This window comes from Acanthochromis polyacanthus, chromosome 19 (assembly GCF_021347895.1).
Source record: "Acanthochromis polyacanthus isolate Apoly-LR-REF ecotype Palm Island chromosome 19, KAUST_Apoly_ChrSc, whole genome shotgun sequence".
Classification (NCBI taxonomy): Eukaryota; Metazoa; Chordata; class Actinopteri; family Pomacentridae; genus Acanthochromis; species Acanthochromis polyacanthus.
Window position 1 is genome coordinate 9390924 of NC_067131.1, and position 22766 is coordinate 9413689.

General features: G+C 41.3%; 1 protein-coding gene across 1 annotated transcript in view; it reads right to left on the minus strand.

The window, feature by feature from the left end:
• The window catches only part of LOC110954262 (adenosine kinase-like), a 116606-nt gene that overhangs the window by 86877 nt on the left and 6963 nt on the right, over positions 1–22766 (minus strand). The window contains 1 exon segment of the mRNA XM_051939961.1: positions 11097–11175. Within this exon segment, the coding sequence (XP_051795921.1) occupies positions 11097–11175 (79 nt within the window).

Consider the following 22766-nt stretch of genomic DNA (forward strand, 5'->3'; position numbering starts at 1 on the left):
GTTGCCGGTTCGATCCTCGGCCCGTCAAGCTCATGTTGAGGTGTCCCTGAGCAAAACACCTAACCCTTAATTGCTCCTGATGTATTGTGGTTAGCGCCTTGCATGGCAGCTTCCGCCATCAGTGTGTGAATGGGTGAATGTGATGCATCACGTAAAGCGCTTTGGATAAAAGCGCTATATAAATACAACCATTTACCATTCCCCAGTTGTTCTGAATGATTAATTCCTTTGAAATAGAGCTATTGAAGTCATCTGGTGATAATGTCCGTAATTTTTCATATCGCAGAAAAACAAAATTTTGCAATATCCTTTTCTTAGGCTTTCGTGCAGGACCAACTGAAATGCCCTTGTTTATTCATGTTTTAAATATGCTCAATTAAAAGAGAACCCTGCATTTATCCGTCAGTGTCGATATACTATTACAATCAGATAGTAATGGGTCGGGACAATACTTGAGATCACAGAGTAGCGACTACAGATAGAGGCGGCTGTATAAGAACCAAAGTTGTGCCTTTTCAAATCAATTTATTTTATCAGGAATCAATAAAAACAATACAGATACAAATAATGCAAAAAATGCTATATGACAGATCTGATAATCAGCCAGGCCAATGATCAGTCAACCGCTACTGCATGCTAATGCTACCATGACATACTCCGCACTAAAATTAATACAAGCTAATATTAGCATTTTAACAAGTGCTAGTTATCTTACATTAATGATGGCAATTTATTTTTAAGGTATCATACTGTCATCTGAAGAGCTATCATAAAAAGATTTCTAACCTTCTTCATCCTGTCAATTCATTCAATACCTGAGACCAACCAAATGACAGACCACCACTACTATCCCTAAATCTGTGCTGCTGTCATGACTCAAAGGTCAGCTGTTCATCTACCTGTGGTTCAGACTGAGACATGTAACATCAAAAAAGGTGCTCCTGAGACACAACGGTTCATCTGAAATCACTTTCCTCCCCTACTGTCTGACAAGTTTATGCAAAGCACATGTAATTTATACGCTAAGAATACAAAATTTAAAGCATTTATACCACTTTCGGGCAAAAAAAAGCCTTTATGACACTGGATGTGTCTGCGATGTCTTAAATCTGGGCTTACAGCTCACAATAAGAACAAACTGTTGAGTGTTTATTATGCAAAGAACCGCGTAGGATTGAAGGAGGGAGTGATTTCAGACATCACTTCAACCCTGTATTCAACTAACCAGTCTTTACACTTAATTACATGGGACTGTCTGACTGAAATTCCACCTCGCCTTCCTCTCTGTTGTTATGGAGCAACCTGCTGCTTGAAAAGTACAAATTGTAAACTCCCTATCGAACATATGTGTTGCCACGTTAAGTGCTTCACAGTTACACTGAGAAACTCAGCTTGACAGAGACATGTGGGAAGATATTGTACAATGTAGCTCAAATCTGATTAGAGCGGTGATCTAATCAGCCATGAATTCATCTGTGAAGACAAGCAGGCAAAGAGAAAATCACCGCAGAGAATTCTGTATAATTATCAAAAATCTCACAGCGGTACATTAAAATTCTAATTACGACATATTATCTTAATTGCTAAGGAGATGCAAATCAAAACAAGGTTAACGCTGCTCCCTTAACATGCAGGAGAACATGTGGTGGGAACCTCTTCAATATTCACTGAATCAGCTTGACTTGTTCGACATGAGAGGCTGTCATTTTGTAATGCTTCCCCCTCTTAGGGGTGATAATCCTAGCTGAGAGCACAAGCAGCAGTGGCGCAGTCGTGCAACAATAACACAGAACAAACACCTAATTGCTGTGCATTCATTTCCTTTTATTGCATCCAACAAAGCCGCTGACAGCTCATCGCAAGCCAGCTAATATTGATGTCCGGAGAAAACTATGTACTCCCAAAATGTCAGTGCAGGGGAAGGGAAAAAAAAGGCCTCATCTTACACAATGACTATGCATTTTGGGGATTTAAAAGGCTACGGAGTTCACATGTGCTGCACGTAATGGCAAGGGTCCCAAAGGATCTGGTGATTCATCAACGTATCTAAACACAAAACAAGTCCCAAAACGCGGTTACGCTCAGTTCATCCATGTTTTATGTGCATCAAACACAGGAATAGAAAAGCGAGGAAAGTTCTCAAGAAATTGCAACTCCCATGGTACACAACAAATTGCATGCCATAAATTGTATCTGACAGGTGCACACTGTAACTCTGCAGACATAAGACAGCCAGATGACAGCAGGCACAAGGGGTAATGGTGACAGGAGAAGAACATGCCACTGAACATGGATTTATGAGAGGGCCCAGACTGAGGCGATCCATCAGCCGAGTCACATGGCTACAAACACGGCCCACGTTTAAAAGGCGCGTTTGAATGAGACTTTAGAGAGTTTCAAAAGGTGCCACTACTCAAAAACATGCGGGATGAGTGTGGAAATGAGCAATTTGATGCTTTTTAGCAGAGGAAAAGTCTGTTGCCACCCACAAAGGTTATTTTCAATCCAGTGCAGTCTTTTAATTGGAGTAGTTATGCTTTGATAGAGAGCTCCCATTTCTCCGGAGGTTCTCGCAGTAAGGTAATTACAGTATGTGGCAGCTTTAAACTAACTACAGCCATTTCTGAAACATCACATTCCTGACAGAAAATAATAAACCAGAGGTACCCCATGTTTTCACTAAAAGATATTGGAGTTTCTCTACCAATTGGCTTTGGGATGGTGGTTACCCACATACTGTAAATTGAGTTTCTCTTTCTCACTTTCTCCCTCAAACACACACACAGTACAAACACTCTCACAGACACACAGTCCTTCCCTTTGCTGGACAGAAATAAATGGAGACCCCAGGAGTTCCCTTTGGCCCTGGCCCTAGCAGTCTATAACAGAACCGACAGCTCTGATCACTCCTGAGAAAGCAAAAGCAGCTCAGGGATCGCTTTACAATTCTCAGGGGCTCGAATAACCTGATCTTGAACTGATCCCGTGCACTGATCCTTTGGTATTGGGTTAGGAACGTGTGAAGGGGCCTGTTGAATGAGCTCGCTGGATATCAACATCCTCACTCTGTGTTGCTCCAGCCCGGCAGATTGTTTGACTTGATTAGTCTCTGCCCAAGTGTTAGACTACCCAACGCCAAGCCCTCCAGACACCGGTATCAGTGTGTCAGAGGGAAAAGTGTTCTCCCAAGTCTCAAGGTGGAGCCCATTACCCTGAGTGAGAGCACTGTAAGTTAATAGGATTTGCTCCCGATCAAGAGACTGAGCTATTTCCTGAGGCTGTTACAGGCCGAAGCACAAAAATAAATGTTCCTTTATTCAACACTATTAAGCCTCCCCCCCTCCAAAAAACCTCCCCACCACCGCCACCAACCACTCTGACCCCACCCCTCCTTTTCCTCCTTGTTGGGATATCTGTTATTGCTGCATGAGGTTGTGCCCTCCCTCTCTTTTTCGCCTATTTTTTTTTTCTTCCTCCTGAGCAGCTAGTAAAAGTAAAAGCTTGGCACTTTTTGTCTAAAGCAGCCATTTGTTCAGGTGAAAATGAAACTTGCATGGTAAGCAGAGCCAGGCCTGCCGTTGGACAGTGGCAGAGGGGATTCCAGATTAATCATATGGACTATACTCCATGATCATATTCATTGAGGAGTAATTGCCAAGGGGCTTTATGTAATGTATTCTCCCCATGAGGTAAAACCTTGTAGCGGTGAGAGAGGATAATAGAGTAAGAGGATCATATAAAAATGTTTGCTGCTCCAACCTTTCACCCTGAGCTTAACCCTGACCTCAGACAGTAATTACAGAGTTAATTGCCAACTGATCTGAGGAGGAAGCTCCATCCAGCTTTACTGCAGATGTCAACTGGGCTTAAGAGCCTCGTTCTGAGGTGCAACGGATCACATATTACATCATTTAAAGAATTAGGACAATTAGCAGTATGGACTAAATGAATGTTCAAGTTAAATAACCTACAGCTGGTTATTTATGAATCACATTATTAACAACATCTTCAATTTGCTTGTCTTCATCATGTTAAGTGAATGGAAAATACATTTCAGAAGCTGGACACTCAATTTTATTTTTATTGATTAATCGATTACTCTGCAGACGTTTCAGCACTAAATCATATCTTGTTACCGTTTTACAAAATACAATGACCTAAATAATCAAGTTAGAGAAAAACTTCATTTAAAACTCACAGATACAGGTATAAGGTGACTTATCTAGTTATATTACTGCATAACAACAGAATAAGTCAGTGTACTGAATAACAACTGCATGGTATTTGTGATTTAACATTGAAATACACAGCATATATCCATTATCAATTATTATTTGTATACTGATATTGCTACGGGTGATAAATTAGTATTGTAATTTACATACATAGGAGGGAATTTTATCAGGATTAGTGTATTGTCATATCAAAAAACAGTGATGCCTAAATTAATGATTTCAGTGAAGCTTAACGTGTTTTTTAGTGCTGCACTGAACACTACTTTTGTTTTATAGGTGATTTTAAATACATTTCCCATATAGCAGTAAACAAATGGAGACCATATTGGAAATGCATTGCTATTAATACTGTGATACTGACTTCATCCTTGTCGCTCAGCCCTAGTTTTTACCATACAGCCCAGTCCTGATAGCAACCGGGATCCTTTGGTGTGCATGACAACACACAACCCAACTTTTGACAAGTCCAGACAGAAAATAAAGCACATTAGACTATATAATAAGCCTCTGTGAGTGAAACAGACAGATTTCCTCTGGATTTGTTTAAAACCTTAAGAGAGAATAGAACTGGTGCATTTCACGGCACATCTAAGCACAGCTCACTCAGGAAACCTGAATGTCTTCAGCGAGTCAAATAGTTAAGTTGAGCCGGTGCTGCCATAAACCCGGTGGGAGAGCTTGGAATAATCTAGGCGATGTTAATGATGCAATTTATATGTGAGGGGACCGGTGTTTGGCAGGCTCTTTCCGTCTGAGCGGGCTGCACAACCCAGCGAGCTCCCAACACCCCCTGCTAGATGGAGGGGGTGGAGTAGGAGGAGGATGTCAGAGCCCATGTGAAAAGAGGGAGCGAGCGAAGCACTGATAAGAGCCATTACTATTAGTGTCTGTCTGTCACCTGCTGTGCGTCATCCAGCCTTCTCTCTCTCCACATGCGCCCCCATCCCCGTCGCTCCATCCCCATCCGTTTTCCTGAGGCACATCACTTCAAATTTGCACTCACCTACACATTTTCCATCCTGTCAAAGATATACTCGGTTGGCTTGAAAACTGAGCCGAGCTGCACTCTGAAAACTACTGCGAGCTTTGTTTCAAAACAGTTGTGAATTAGTGAAGGTGCAGACAGCTGCCAGCGTTTAGCCGATAAACAAAATAGCTATAGATGAATAAATGAATTGGCACAAGAGGATGTGATATTCTACACATACAGTGTCTCAGTTTTTCCAAGCCAACACAAAGCCTAATTTGGTATTTCATTTATTACTTGGCACTATTCTACCGCTCCTTAAACTTATGAACTCGGGAGAAATGAACAGTAATTGCAGGCTGTTCTTTATTTTCTTAAAACCTTTTTAACCAAAATATTTAAAGCTGTTTTTCTCAGTTGCTATGCAACACTTCAACCGCAAGAGTGGGAGCATGCTGAGAATGTGCCAAATAAATACTACTGCCACAGACATTCTGTGGGGAAATATGAGAGAGGGGCATCGTTCAATAATCATATGAAAATGTAGAGCAGTTGTGTAAAATGCACAATCATCTTTTTATTCACCAGTTACTTGACCTGTGTCAACAGATGATTCCAACAATAGTGCGTTTAATGAACCATTGTTTACAGTCTGAAAGGCTCTCAGGCCATTCTGCAGCCATGTGAGCACATTATTTTTTTCATCGCCTGTGCACCCAACATGCAAGTGCCTGCTTTTAACTTCAGAACACAGGAACATGGAAGGCGTACCAAGTGTCCTCTGCAAAATATCATTCTGTAATTTGACATGAGAATGCTGCCAGATATGTAGACTACTGTCTGTTTCACAAGTCCTTTCAGATTTCACTCAGAGCTCGCCTGGAGCCTGGGCAACTGTACAACAGCCAAGCAAAAAGCAAGCAAGCCAATGGTGAAGCCTTTCTTCCTGAGCCTGGAACCAAGGACTTAAAGCAAGGACACGTTATGCAAGATATCACATTCAATTCCACTGCCAGTCTCTGAGGCCAGATGATACACATTGAGTGCGTCTGTCTCTCGAGCCCTCAATGTTAATCAAAACTCTTTCCAATGCATACTTATGAGTTACAATCTACTCCCCACGTCTTCCCTTTGGCAGCTTAAATTAAGTCACAAATTTGACGGCAAATTAACTTCAACAGGGACGGTAATGTGTCACCTATATGGCAAAATGTGCCACTTTCTGCTGGGGCAACAAAAATCTCGCGCAACTGAGGGGAAAATTAAATCAAACAAATTATTTTCGTGTGAAAGTCAAATTCGAGGAAACACAAGAAAGGAGGCACCGTGCGGCAGGGGCATCAGCTGTTAATTCCCTCTGATGACAAAGCCTTGCATAATCGCCCAGTCAACCTTTATCACTGATCACAGAGCTCGAGATTTAATGCATGCTGCTATTAGCTGTGACATACAGTCACAATACAGTTGAGGTGGGAGGAACACATGCTCAGACAGTGTGTGTGCACGTACATGTGTGTAAAGGGGAGGTGAATGTGGAACCAACTGAGATCTCCCCACTTCATCATTGAGTAAATGGCACCACAGACATGAGCTGCGACTTCACAGCTGCCTCATGGCGGGTGACATTGAAGCCCACGCATGAACACATCGCTCATCAAAGCGAATGAGGCGTTCTTCGCTTCCGCTGCTTGTGCCGAGAAAAACAATGGCAGCCCCCCTCAAGCGCACACTTGCACACCTGGAATGTCTACAATGAGTGGAGATGAGAATGAAACAGGGAAGGGAAAAAAATTCCATTTGGTTTCATGCATCTCTCACAAGAAGCTTAACAGACTGTGACCTTTCACTGCTTCGTAATGGGAAGGAAACGACAAGACCCCGGCGCCATAAAACGGCTCAGAGCGGGTGCTAACAGTGGTTCTGCAATTAACCTGTCTTAAAACAAACAAGAGGGTTTTGCTTTAACAACAGGCACATACTTGAGAGGGTTGATTTCTGTGGCGTGAAACTCAAAGCCCCACCAGGGTTCAGGTTTTAATCGGTCATTATCGTGCTCATTTCAGCTCAGCCGCACTGAGATCTATGCAGCTACAAGCTCACTCAATGCGATCAAAAACCAAAGCAAAAAAGTCAAGAACAAACCACCATTGAATGTCTCATAAGCTCTAAGAGTCTCCTTACAGACAAAGAGTTTTTGTTTTAATTCCGTCATTAAGTGTGAGAGAATAAGTAAAAACAGAACGCACCAGAAAACTAATAAATGCCCCCTTTTAGTGTATAAGCACATCCTCCTGAAAGTTCAGTCACATACTTTGAACACAAAAGCTCCACTCTTTCTCCTTAACTGTCCTCTTTTCTCTAAGTGGTACCAGACGTAGGCATTTCTTCATTTAGCCCATTGAAATGGAGGCAAGTTGCTGTTCTTTATTTATTTAACAAAACGAGCTGTAAAAGCCAAACATTAGGTCATGGAATATTTTCACCCTGAGAAATAAGTCACTGCCTTCAATGAGACATCAAACCCAGTTTAAATATTCTCCTACAAAATATGAGCTGGTGAGGAGCTTTTTCGGAGTCAAGTAGTGCTGTGGGATTTTCTGTTTTTCAAATACAACTTTCAACAGTGTGGTGCACATGCGTTTCCAATTAAGAGCTCAGAGCCAACAACCAAGGCTGGGCCCCATTCACCCCTTTCACGACTGACCAAGTCTGAGGAAATGTTAAACAGGCATCATAACCATGACAGAGACGGCAGATTTTTCAAAAGCCTTTACTTTCTAAACAATAATTAAACCATCGCGGTGAATTGATGATGCAGGCTGCAAAAATTGCACGAGATCTAAACAAAGAAAAAAGGGAATGTACTTAATCATAACTTTGCGACACATTCGCTGCTCGGGCACTTAGACAAAGCAATTTGTCCATTTGGTGAACGGGTAACAAAGTCTGCGTACAGTGCAAAGAAATATAATACGTCAATGGTGCTGATTTGTGAGGATCATAATGAGAATGCACGGTTTACACGAGGCACTCAGAGTAGGATCTACTTCCCTGGCAGCAGCAATAACTCCCTATGAGCCTGTCTCTGCTCAGACTTCAATCTCAGGGCCCTAAGGAGCTGTTGGAGGACTTTGATGTTCTGTCTAAATGAATTGACTGTGCTTCTTGATGCAGCCCTCCAGTCAACTGACTCCCCCTACCAATTCTGTCACCTGTGATAAACACCATGCGTGCTTGGCGGCACCAAAGTCTGGATCACATGCTCAGAAAGGCCACAATTTTTTTGATTTTTTTTATTTCACTCCTTCAACTTTGTAAATAACTGAAAAAAATATGATTGTTGTTTCCCGCCGTGCCCTATCTGAGCAGAAGCCCTTTGATGTGTGAGGCTGTATGTGAGCAGGCAATGCTGGGCTGGTTTTTGTTACCTCACAGCCCTGCAACATCCAGTAGGTAAGCCTTTATGTTGGATGCCCCTTCAGGGCATGGTGTTTGTTAGAGCCTGGGCAAAGGCAACAACCTCCAACCCACTTCTATCATTGCATTTCTTTTTCTGAAGAATCAGAGCCAGAGAGCTCTGCATACAAGCTTGCAACTTCCCTGACTTGATCCAAACAAGATCTGAGGCTTATTGAGGAGCGCTGGTGCACAGCTAAGGAAGTACAAATGTGTTGATACATCTACTTCGGGACTTCTAGTTTGTCACAATGTGTGATTTGAATGTAGATAAGCTGCCATAATGCATGAAAAATGAAAAAGGAATGTCTCAGCGCTAAAGATAGCACTGAGTGCAACCCATTGATGACTAACCAACACCGCAATGGAGGATTTCAATGAACGAGTCGGGCAGAGAGGGCGAATAGAGGAAAACAATACTTATCCATCTAAGCTTCAGCTTGGTCAATTCTCATTTGACTAAATCCAATTACCATCGATTGTGCATCTTCTTAAAGCCGAGGTTTAAGTTTCCTTGATAGTGCAGAAATCTTAACTTGGGTGAGGCGGCAGTATTTAACCTATTACAGCCTCCGATGAAGCGGCTGGGTTTTGGAGGGAAGTACGAGTTCTGCTGGAGAAGGCATTGATCCTCCCACACCCTGGGTTTTCCCAGCATGTGCAGCAATTCCTGTGCAAAGCCTCTGAACGCTTCTCTCTCTCCTCCAGCGGCGATGGTGCTCCTGAGCAAACCTGCCCTGGATCGAGCATCTCATTTAGTCACTGGGCCCCTTTGATGTGGATTCAGTGCTGCAGTGCATATCATTCGTGTTTGAAGGTTCAGCTTCCACAATACAGCAGGGTTTGAAGTTTCACATATTGCAGGTGCTACAATGTGATAATCTGGGAGCCGGTTATGCATTATACATTTTTCATAAAAGAACACCATCACCTGAAAGTGAAATGTGGAAAAGTCAGTGCTTCAAGGTATATATTGACAGAAACTGTTTCTGAGACTTCTGGGTGTGGGACGAAAACACTCTTGTTATCTTGAGCATTTCAGAATCAGTCCGACATCTTCCCTCTGAAGGGGGTAAATATCCAAATAAACAGAGTAGAATAACATTTGACTAGGGCCTGCCATGCCATTATGACACCAATTTAGTTGACTGAACGCTTCTCACAGGGCACAGAGGCCATGACGGCTCTTTCTCCAGTGAAGCCCAGCAATAAAAATCTCCTTCTCCATCTGATTTCACAAGGGAGCTGATACGCAGCTTGGGGCAAGTATCTTCAGTGTCTTCTTAAATAAAACATGAAAATCATTGTCAAGGTCTATGTCTTAACTGAGGCAGACCAAATGTGTGGCTTTAGCTGGAGTAATGACACAAAAGGAGGAAATCATCTATTTCTTGCTATTTTAGGCTTGTAACTGATTCAATTAGAAAAAGTGAGCCAACATTTTTTTAAACTGCATCAAACACACAAGATTTTTTTTTTTTTAAAGGAAGGAGCTGTGGCCCAAAGAATAAAATCAAGTTGACAGTTAATGTCTTTGAATGACTGAGGTCTATGCAAACGCTTCTGATCTCGATAATTAAAGAGTGTTTGTATGGAGGTGCACAGCTCCGCGTCTCTTTTTAAAGGATGTTTACTGTCTCTAAAGCATGGAGATGGTGGCAGCCTGAGGGGCTGCCTGCTTTCTTTTCCCTCGCTCTGTATCCATCTTGTGCTAAATACACACTAAACACACACAGAAACGCACACACGCACATGCACGCATGCACAAATACAAACTCCACACACTGTACTGACACATACAAACAAAAAACCCCCACACAAGAAAGACTCGGTGCTTTCACAGACATCAGCCTCTCAATTAGCTTCTGCACTCATTTCTCCTCCTTGGAAGAGAATTATTTTTCAGCTGGATGGTTTTTCTTTGTTTATTGTGAGCAGACCAAAGCCTTATCAGCAGCTAATCACTGCATGTCAAATTCAGAGACTTACTGCAGTCACTTAAAAAAAAAAAAAAAAAAGGGATTCAGTGAATAATCTTCTAAAGTTCAGATTGCCATTTTAGATTTGGACAATCACCAATTTCTTTTAGATGCTCAAATCTGTCTAACAGCCAGTGAGAAGATCAGCATTTGTTTGATATAATTTGTTGTGACATGTTAATTGCATCTACTTGTAATTCTCTCTAATTGATGTTTGATATGTCTCAGGAAATTAGGCCAACTAGATAACAGTGCAAATATTATTAATCCTCCCCGCCTTTCTCTTTCCATGGCAGGTCTGATGAATTCACAACAGCTAAAACTGTAATGTGTCAACGTGCTGTGCAGCTATGCTCTGTATTCCCAGGGCTGCCAGGCTGACAAATCTATGGTTACAAGCATACCACTGTATATTCAAAACACATTTGGGCACACTGCAGAGGGCCAGACAAGACTAACCTGGGCAATTTTCACTGAGTTTTGGGTAGAACCACCGGCATGGTATTCGACTTTGTTCCTCTTGACAAGTTCTTCAAACCTACAAAAAAAAAAAAGAGAGAGAGAAAAGAGCAAGAGTTGCTACAAATGACAACATTCAAGATTAATCACAGACGGATTTACACCAGAGCACCCGGGGATAAAAAAAAAATGAAGAAAAAAAACACCTGTAACATGGGTTAACAACAGGTTTCTCAACACTTGCCGCATTACAGCATGTGTAGGAGGGATGAGAAATTGTATTTCATAAGTGCCACAAATTAGTCAATGCAGAATCCAGTGGCAGACCTTGTGCAGGTACAAATGAAGAACAGCTATAGTCATAAAAGGGTGTGAAAATCTGAAATACCTCAAAGAAATTGGATTGATACAGACATCCATGATACTCACACGATGCATTCTAGTAACCTTGTTATGGCAGTTTGTTGTTGCAACAGCAGAAAACAAAGGAACGCATCAGCTTCACCCTTTAACATCAAGCTTATTGTTACAACAAGATGTTTTTATGCTATTATGACAGCCAAACTATGACCATGAAACAACATAGGAATTACCTTGTTATAATGTAAGACTGTTCACCTAACCCTAACCCTGTAACATGATAATTTATTATTATATCATTAAAAAATTGCATTACAACATGATAAGTTATATTGTTATGACACATTTAATATTATGACATGATGCCTTAGTTGATATTGTTATAATATGAAACTGGTTTGTGTGGAACCGATAAATTGAAGAAAATTGCCTTTTTTAAAATTTGTAACTAAATTTGATTAGCTTGTTCATTATGCTTGGGTTGAAACATGGGATTATCAATCAATCATTCAATCAAACTTTATTTATAGAGCACTTTTCATACAAAGAATGTAACGCAAAGTGCTGTACAACATTTAAAAACATTTTTAAAAAAAGACCCATCCCACCCTCCCTCCATATAATCATATTATCAATTTCCATCTATTTACTAATTCTCTGTGGCACTAGAATACATTTATCATGTGACAATAAAAAATGGTATAACAATAATTTAACAGAATATAACGTGAAATGTGTCATATAGCAACAAAATTCTAAAAAAAATTCAATCAAGATATAACAAGCTGATATTGTTCAAACAATATAGGCCAAGTTGTCATGTTATAACTGGACATGTTTCATGTCAGAGATAATTTTCTTATCATAATGTCACAAGGTTGCATGTTGTAATAAAACCTACCTCATTATACCAACAAATCCTTCATGCTAATCTTGGCCTGCTAATATATCATGCTAAGTATTAATGCTAGCATCACAATTTGTAAGCATGATAACTATTAAACATATCTCTGTATGGTTATATAGCATGCTAATCAGCATGTGAGCACACTAACATAACATTGCTAACATACCAGACTTAAAAATTCAGCTTTATTTGAGCTCTGTAGTTTCCCTCAACCCCCCAGAACTTTATTTTCTCCTAAAGAGCACAAATTTAGTGTCGTTTCAGTCATATTGCTCTCATTAATTTTGTTTCCAGTAGCTGTGACTAGAAAGCTGTTTTCAGCTTCAAAAAATGTCTGATGAATCCAACGAACACAACTATCCTCCAAGCACTAATGTCACATTGGCAAATTTAGCAATTAGCTGTTGAACACAGTTGAGCATTTAGTAGTTAAACAGCATTTCTCTCATGAGCTGATGAAAACCATAAAAGAGCTAAAAAGAGAGAAATTATTATTATATTATTATTATAATATTGGCAAACACAACCATAACCTAGCTGAATGCTAATGATCCTTCGCTTGCCCTAGCATTTAACATCATCATGCTAATACGCTAATGTTAGCGTTACTCTCAATAACAATGCAATTGAGTCTGGTAGCACCTATGATATTAAATACTCTATTTTCAATGTTTTTTCTTCAGTTCAGTAGTTTCTTGTCAATACATACAGTAGATAGGGAGGCTACCATGGCAACAAACTTTAATTGCATTTTTAGGTTAAAAAAAATCTATTTTAAATGGTAGTGAAATATACTCAACTATCTCTCAAAATATTCACATACTGTCCCAGAAGAACTCAAGCACTCCCCCACAACTAACAATAAATGTGTTCCTTTTAAATTATTTTACACAGGATGTTCTTAACCATTACGGTTACAAAATAATATTGTTTTAATATAATTTAACTATTAGTGTGTAGGCCAGTTTGGTCATGCTTGTACTGGGCTCAACTAGCATTTTTAGCTACTTCAAGCATTGATCTTCAACATTTATTTGAATTTTTTATCTGCTACTTTTAGGCAACTATTTTTGCCGGTTATCACCTTTGGCAAACTATGTCAGGTGTTAATCTGTCAATTTAGCCATCTGTTTAAAATATTTAACAATTGATTTTAGGTAACTAAAACTGGGAACCATTTAAGCTTCAGTGTACCGCCGGCGGTACACCTACTAATTTGCATAGGAATTTCAAGAATGTCCGACGGGTGCAAACGCGATTATACAAACACTATACACCGATGGAAAGCTTAGATTCTCATGAATCCGCCGGTATAAACCACTTTCAGATGCGATTACCACAGCGGGTGAGAAAAACACATTTGTCCGACAAAAACAAATATTCATCCATCCGTTCTCTATACACGGCTTCAAAGCACACAGCGCGACTCACATTTCCGGGTTTATTATTACACACAAAAAAAAGATTCCACAAAAAACGGCCATAATCCAACGTTTTACATCAGATGACACAAGCCAGTAAACTATTTTGTCCAAAACATGCCCTGAAGTCGGTATAAAATCCCCGAATCGGTCGTTTTCAAGGAAATGCACCTCCCGATGCGCGTCCAATATTCCCCGTATTTTTCGTAATTTTTTTTATTTAAAAATAGAATATTAGCGATTTTTTGTACTGAAAACGGCTGGAATTGACTGAAGCTTAAAGGGTTAAGTTAGCAATAACCAGTTAGCGGAATAAGCACTTCAGCATGGAACAATTGGCTCAACTCATCTGAAAAATAACATAAATTATAATTTAATTAAAGAATTGAGTGAGCATGAATAGATGTGAGGAGAAAAGTTAACAGTTAAGTAAAAATTGGTGCAGTAGTATGGCTTAACAGTTGAATTTGCTGAAAGCTGAAAGTCGTAGATAATAAAATAAACCAAATAAAGAAATTGCCGCACTGGCCTAAACACTAAGAGTTCAACTGAATGAAGACATATTTTAACAATGTCCCCAGTGTTAACTAAAATCCCATGTAAATTGAGTTCAAGTTATCACATTTGTCCATGACTGTGACATTGATGTAAGGATCTTGAGTCAAACTGACAATCTTGTAAGGATTCATCAGATAGAAAAAAAGGTTAGAAGCCAATAAGTTAATTTGTCTCAGTAAAGAAGAACAGTAAGTAAACTTTAAATATAATAGGCTTTAAAGTTGAATGTATTATTACTGTCCTTCAACTGTGACATTCCAGGTGCAAGTTTTTCATATATACTGCTACAAAGAAAAAAGAAGAAGGACAAAAAAAACACATCCAGCAAACGCTGGATTTTGTTAAATGGGATACTTGACCAAAAATGTTGCCGGAGTTGAAAAGAGGCAGTTGGGGTCTAAATGTCAGCTTGATAAACGCAAAAGAGGAATATTCTTTGCACATGGTTGTAGTTAGCCATCCAGTATTAAAGCAAGATGAGCAGAGAAAGATATTTCTGTGGAACTTGAACTGTTTCCTCAAAGGGATACAACAAATAAAAGAAACTATTCATCTTTAACTTGGCAGATAGGGGTGACTATTTTGTGTTTCATGGTTGATGTTTTCAGAGTAATTAGAAAAACAGGTTTTACAGCTTTCTTGTATTTAAAAACCTGATAACCAAATAACTTGTTTAGGGAGAGACCACATCTGATTAAATGTTTGATGTCTGAACCATACAGCAAAGTTTAGAAATGTCTGTAACAGACTAAACACAATGAGTCAAGAAAACAGACATTACATTGGGGAATGCGGAGTAAACAATTGCTGAGTTTTCAAACATAAACCACAGGAACACCCTTGGGTCCGCAGTGAAATACTGAAGGCAGTTCTATCATTTCTGTATTTTTCCCATCATACTGCCATTTCAAACATCAATAGTTTCCATGCTTAGGCGGAACGTGATGCAACGCTGAGCTACGCTGTGAGATAGAGCCTTTATCTCAGAGACTGAGAACATGAATAATGTGTATTCTCCACATCGTTCACACAAACAGCCTCCCAGGGGGCTGGCTATATAAACGTGTCCACCCCGCTAAGGTAATTGACCTTACTGCAGTCACGATGATACGCCATATTAAGAGGTCCTCTGCCTTTTTTTTCCTTCCCTCCCTCAACTGTACACAGTTGTGGGTGTATTTACATCATGGTTGGAAAAAAATCCAATGACATGCTAAATAGTTTAAGGTGCACCATGCTATTCCCATTTGCGTTGTGTGTAATTCCACCTTAAATTAACTGAGAAAGAGGAGTTGTTGAGAAAATGCTGGGGTGTAATCCCAAGGGGCAGCGGTTATGTAAAGGCTCTGCTGCACGGTTCCACCGCATTTTAGGATTTAAAAAACAAACATGTTTTCAGGGGAGGTCAAAGGTTGCATGTTTTGTGGGAGCAAGCTTGAATTTCAAGGTTGAGAGTAGAAAATATGTTGTGTCTATTGTACGTACTCGCCACAGACAGGAGTAATTTGTATGCAAAGTGCATCATGGCTTACCAACATATGTCAGCCAGAGGTGTTCAATACTGCTGCACAACCTGGTTTAACTAGGCATGGCTGAATTTTGAGCGAGTGTGAAAGTAACCTTTACTGCTTCAAAGAAAGTCTACATATCATGTCTCAAGGCAAGGGGTCTACCCAGGGCAGAATGTTCCTAATAAAGAAAAAAACTTTCCATGCAAGTGGAAAATATGCTAACCGGGAAAAAAAAATCCTTCCTGAGACACCTGTTATGACTCCTTGACAAAAGAAGAATTTGAGCACTGTGGGTGTTTATAACATGAAGGCAGCCGAGGGACTCCAGAACCCATTTCAAATAGACACACAGCTTCTGAGGATTTCAGCGTTTCTTTTTTTTTTTTTCCTTGCTAGAAGTATTTGCTCCACCTTTCAGTGCAGACAGCATGGGGCCCTGCTCTTGGACGCCTCGAAAATCCCATCCGAAAAGGAGCAGCTGCCTCGAGACCTTTACACCCTCAAACATCATGTGATCCCATAGTAGTGACACCGTAAACGGCCCCCTTGGCCATTTAGGGAGAGAAAATCCCTTTCTATCTACTGCAGTCTAAGCTCACTCGGCGATGGGAGGGAGCAGAGAAAAAGAAATTGTTTTGAACAAAATGTCCTCAGCCAGTAACCTCTGCTTTTAAAACCCGCTGGTGTTGTTCTGTGGAAGAGCTATTCCAACTATGCCATGCATTCCACTAATGTATGGTCACTGTGTCTTATATAACATGTGTTTTACAAGAGGCTGCCGATGACACTCTGGTTAAATACCACTCTTAACTAAAGGCACTGTGCAATTTTTCAATTTCATACCTTCCAATTTGAGACTAATAGCAGCACTTATTTATTCAGCTTAAATCAAATCATATTCAAATTAGAGGAATTAGGCTACTGAATACAATATTTGTATTCAGGGGATATGAGAGTCCTCCTCGACAACTAATACCTCTACATCTCCTCAGCTTAACATGCTCAAATTGTTGGGGCAGATCACACAAGTAAGGAACTTCGTGTTGTTTACATTCCTGGGAATGGAGCCCCCACCGTTGTTTCCCATCAAGGGAAATATGAGAGCTTCCAAAGTACTTTGAGTGTTCTCTACCCCAAGTGACTCATGAGTTCCTCTCTCACCTCCCCAAAAACAAGCCAAGTAGATTATTTACATGAGGCAATAATTCAAGATTTGCTCCTCTAAGTCTCTTACATGGAGGGCAAGGCGAGCCCATTTACCCAATCCCTCTTCATTCGCCTTTGATGTTAGCCTATCTCGATAAGACGGGATGAGTGCCCTAAAATCCCCGTCGAGTGATTTCACAGGAAGAACAAGTCTCTGTTAATCAATGGCTAGATTGGATCTGGATTCTCGGGAGTGGTCCGCCTGAAAGTCCTCCCGAGTGTTTGAGTGCACACCAGGGTAATTCATCGTTAATGATCACCGCGGCACCCACTCTCCTACGCGCCGTTCGTCCTTATTTAATTGCCTCGTTCACGTTTAAACAGCTTACAAATCACAAGGACAGGCAGGGAAACATGATCAAACGGCCCCTATCGCTAATCAGGGGAGGGCAAGGGAAGAAGTGAGAGGACTGGGGCTTCTTTGCTGCACTCCTTGGGGATTAGGAAGGAGGAGGGCTGTACAGGAACAGTAAATTATCTCTGCTTCAACTATAGCAGGCAGGTACATTTAAACAGGCAGATCCATCTTCTCTCTGGCTCTGACAGAGGCAGAGAGGGGCCAATGCAGCTAAAAGGCTTCGGTAATCCCAGTTTCAACACGGGCATCTGGAGTGGAGACAGGTTCCACCATTGATTAGATTCCCCAATCAGTGTGTGCATCCTACACCAGCCTTCCTTGGTAGTCTGGAGGCAGTACAAGGCCTGATGCACAGTAATTGTTTCCATAGGTCAGGCAGAGGAAAAACAGCTCGGGGACGTGATGAAAGGGAGATGGAAAGGGTGAGGAATATTGTTGTTTTTCCCCCCAATTAAATTGTTTGTCAAACCCTTCACAAAGGGTTACGCAGTTTATCTGTTTAAAATCAATACGCTCGTCTCAGTGTGAAAGCTTGTCCCGACACAAGACAGGCCCATTAATTATTCTGTTCTGTGTGCTATCGCCGGGCTGCTCAAGGTTGAGCCTTATCTTTTCTTATTTCAAATCAATAATTATCTTCTACCATGCTCGCGCTCCCTCTCAGAAATAGATGTGCTTTTCATTCAATGCCTGTAGAGTCTCTCTCCCTCTCTCTCTCTCCCTCTCTGTAGCAACCGGTGAGGAACGCAGAATGAATAGGACATTCTTATCAGTGGAACATTAGGGCAGGATGGGAATAGATGGCGAAGAATGAGGCGCATAAAAGTACTGAACACAAATGAGTCATGATTCAAACAGCGAGCGAGGCCTTGTTCCCGTCCTCTGACATCTTCTAATAGGCTACAGTAAGGGATGAATGTTGATTTGCACAGAAGCATTACGATATCGCCATCATTCAGGTATCTCAATCCATTTGGATAAATCCCTATTCAACCGAGAGAGGAAAAAAAAAAAACGCTTCTGTACGGGAAAAAAAAAGTGCCACGACTCCAGCCGCAATGAGCCTCTTTTTTTGCATTATAGACTGGATGCACAATTAATGACTGCACAATTACATGGTCATAATGGGTGAGTAATTGCATTAGAATCCAGAAACAACAAATGTGCATCCCTTTAATAATCGGCCGATCCAGCAGCAGCAGCAGCAACAGCCCATTTGTTGGCATTAACTGAGGACTGCTGTTTGTACTTAATTAGGCTGCACTCAAGGATTAGGCGGTGGGGGCAAAATCTGGTCATGGAGGATGAGTTCATATTATTTCCTCTAAAATGTCACAGGTTTTTGGCTTCGCGCTGCAGAGGGTGGCGTTGTTTGTCACACTGTACTGTGTGGATGTGGGAAAAGGAGTGTGAGAGTGTATGTGTGCGAGGATATGAAAGAGAGAGAGACAGAGAAAGAGGGACACATTGTGGGAGAGGAGTGGGAAGAGGGAGTGTGTAAGCAAGGATGGGGCTTCTGGTGTTCTCTTGAGGATTGAGATTTGAAGCCCGAGCACAAAGCCTTTGAGACATTCCCCTTATCTTGGAGGTTGATACCGGGATCTCGGTGATTCAGAGCGCTCCGTGTGAATAATTCCACCAACACCCCCTGCTGTGGGGACCATATGGCCCAGTGTGAACTTTAAACACGAGGGGAGTGTTGCTGCTCACCAGTCCGGCCTCCCATCTCTACCCCCGCACAGGCGAAGGTGTGGAGAAATGATCAGCACAGATAGTACACTAACTAGCCGACATGTATAAGGGCTGCTGCCATCAGTGGCTTTTCCTGTGTGGCTGCTGGGGATCAAAGATGACTAAAAATAGCCCTGAGCATGCTTTTCTGAACTGAACATGCTGTATGTACTGGCTGAGACGCCCACATTTTAATTATAAAATGCTCTTTAAAAAAGAGGGAGTCGGAGGGAGAGGAGGAGGACGAGGAAGAGCGGGGGAGAAGCGCCCACATGCACAGAGATGTAGATTATGTTTGTTACACCCCCTTTGACTTGTGATGTTTCCTTCTGGCACCACCTGCTGGCAGCTGCCATCAACAAGAGAGAAGCAGCTCAGGCGAGGACGAGCCTTAATTATGATTGCATCAGCCATCTCTCATGATGCAGCACGTATGCTTTAAATGCAGAGAAATCACCCTCCATTACTGAACCTGTTTCATCAAAAAAGGGGGGGGGGGGACTACAATGAAACAGGAAGATATGTTGCTTTTGTTTGAATTATTTGAAAAGTTGTCTTTTTTGTATAATTCACAGGGTCTAGATCCACATTTCTTACAGTTGAGTACAGCTCTGGTGAGCTCGTCAGATTTATGCGGGCGCCCCAAATCGTCAGATTGGTGCCTATCAATAAAACATCAAGAGCAGCGCGGCTGGCGGCAGAACATGTTTCTGATGTCTCAATTACCAGTTGAGTGCCATTAATCTCTGCTCTCTCTCTTTGGCTCAGAGGTCGGCTGATGGATGCAGGCCCGTGACCTCTGTCCTCGGCGGCGGGGGGGGGCCGGATGCGCTGACCCCCCAGCGGCCAGCAGAGGTGAGTTTAAGTACTGTAGTACACCACTCAGCCTTAGCAACAGACAAGGGAGCTGGGAGATAAAAGAAGGAGAGGAGGGTGTGTGTGTGTGTGTGTGTGTGTGTTTGGGGGGGTGGCTGTAATGTGTCTACACACTCAGTCAAGCATGAGTACATCCAGTGAAGTGGCACCATGGCAAGCACATGCAGCTTCTGCACGCATGCTTGCATGTGAGCACACACGAGGTAGTGTATCTCCTCATGACACGCAGAGATAGCTCCGCCGGGGGTTTCTAGCACTCGTGATTCGCTTCATTATATATTAAAAACATTTTTAAAAAAAGATAAATAAATAAATAAAAAAGAAGAAGAGGAGAAGAGTCAAGTGTGTTTACAGAGCAGAATCTATCACACACACACACACCCAGGAGCCGGAGTGTTTAGCATGTACTCAGTGAGAGAGGCCTTTGTTGTTTTCTTCCCAGTAAGCAGATTGAGCTGCATGGCAGCAGCAGGGGTGTGTAAGATGTACACAGACAGCGGGGTGTGTGAGTGGAGAGGCACCTCCACTGATCTCCTGTGTCGTGTGATGATGTGTGTGTGATGTGTGTCTCAATCCAGCGCTGATCCCCCTGAGTCAGCCCTGTCAGTGATATGAGCCTCCCACCCTCCCTCGCTCTCTCTCTCTCTCTCTCTCTGTCTCTCCCCCCTTCTTTCTCTCTTTTTCCTTCGCCATCCGGAATGCTAATAACAGCCAGCCACTAACGCTGCAGCCCTGAATTATTCATGCAGCAGAGGGTCACACGGCATAATGAGGAGTTTACTCTCATTCTGGATGCGATTGTGACGCTGCTAATCTGCATTTAGCACAGAGAAACAGAGAAAAGGAGGGAGCGAGGGAGGGCGGGGGGGGGGGGGGGTACAGAGAGGGAGGAGGAGGAGAGAGGATGAGCACTGATGAACTTAATTGCTGTGAGCAAACAACCTCTGAAAAGAGTCACGCCATCATCCAGAGATGAGAAAGTAAACAATTAATTATCATTGGACAGAGGGAGCCATAAAACAAATGTTTGAACGGCACTAATATTCAGGAGCCAGCTGATTTCCTCCCCCCCCCGAAGTGACAATACACTCACTGTAACAATGAGTAACTCATTTGACACACTAATAATTATTAGCTCTAATATGATACGGTTAACAAACCCAAGAGGGTTTGGGGAGATGGTATATTATGAAACGCTGCATGCGCTAAACAACCTATAATGCCTAGTTATCCAGGAATAAAATGTCTATTTGCCCACAGTATAATCTCCTGCAGAAAGAGGCGTGTTTTCATTATGTTGACATGTTGTTTCCTATAGAGGCTCCTAGGGGTAAAAGCAGCAGGCTAACGTTGCCCCCTGCTGGACAGACTCGGAGTTAACCCTGCTGCTGCCATTCAATATTGAGAAAAGAGGAAAGAGGTGAAAAGGTTCAAATCGAATGCTTACCAGCTGCTAACGTGACAATTTCTTAAAGATTTAAAATAAAATACAAAATGCTAACAGTGTAGAGTAAATGGCACAGCATAGATATGAATAACACAACTTTACTTAGGCTAGAATATAGGGTGATTTTATTACGTTATATTACATACATTACAGATCTATCCTACATCTGTGCAACATCATAAAAAAACACTAAAAACTCCCTGCCTTGAAGCTTATATTTCAAGCCACATGATGGCAGCAGTAACTACAACAAGACACTGAACTGAATGTGACAAAAATCCCCCACAGAAACACAGAATTCAGCATGTCTCAGCAGGCAGGCAGGAAGTCGAACGCAATACTTTGGTTAGTTGGTTTCCTCCCGAGCCTCGATATCAAAACACCCAAATCAGCTTCTGAAAAACCAGCATCAAGCCTTTTCAACTGCAGCTCACTAACCACAGTTGAAATTGGAGCCACGACAGTACAAGAAGCATGCATTTACTGCGACATGACTCACTAACCACCACGTTGTATGCTAGGATTTAAATGCACCGACTGAGGAGCAGCAGCTGTCGTACAAGTGACAGTGATGAGATGTCTGAGCACTGTTTGAGATTAGAGTAACCTTAACCCTCCTGTTGTCCTCCTTTTCAGGCACCAAAAAATATTGTTTCCTTGTCTGAAAAAAAAAAAATCCAAAAATTCAACAAAAAAATTCGCCAAATTTCTGAAAATTTTCAAAACCTTCAGGAGGAAAATTCCAATAATTCCTTAAAAGTCTCCTTTAAAAGTTAAAAAAAAGAATCCCCCAAATTTGGCAAGAAAATATTTTCAAAAAAATGAGTAAAAATCTTCCAAAAATATCCTAAAAATACCTAAATTGATTACATATTTATCAGTAAAGCTTCTAATATTTGCTTTAAGAACATTCACAAAAAAAATCAACCAAAATCCAGCGAATTTCGCTGGATTTTGGTTGATTTTTTTGTGAATGTTCTTAAGAAACATTTTCAACATTTCTTTTTTCCACCAAAAAATGTTGAAAATGTGGGCATCAGAAGTTTCGCCGTGAACATATTTTTTTTTCTCCACATTTTCAACCTTAAACCGCGTCAATTTTGACCCGTAAAAAAAAAAAAAAAAAAAAAAAGCAGCGTTTTCAAAGCAGGGTCTTGGTTTATATATGAAGAAAGGTTTATATATGAAAAGGAAAAAAATTGACCCGCAGGACAACATGAGGTTTAATTCCTGGAGTTTTTGGGGGATCTAAACAGTAGAAAGTATAGATAAAACCAGGAAATGTGGAGAGAAAT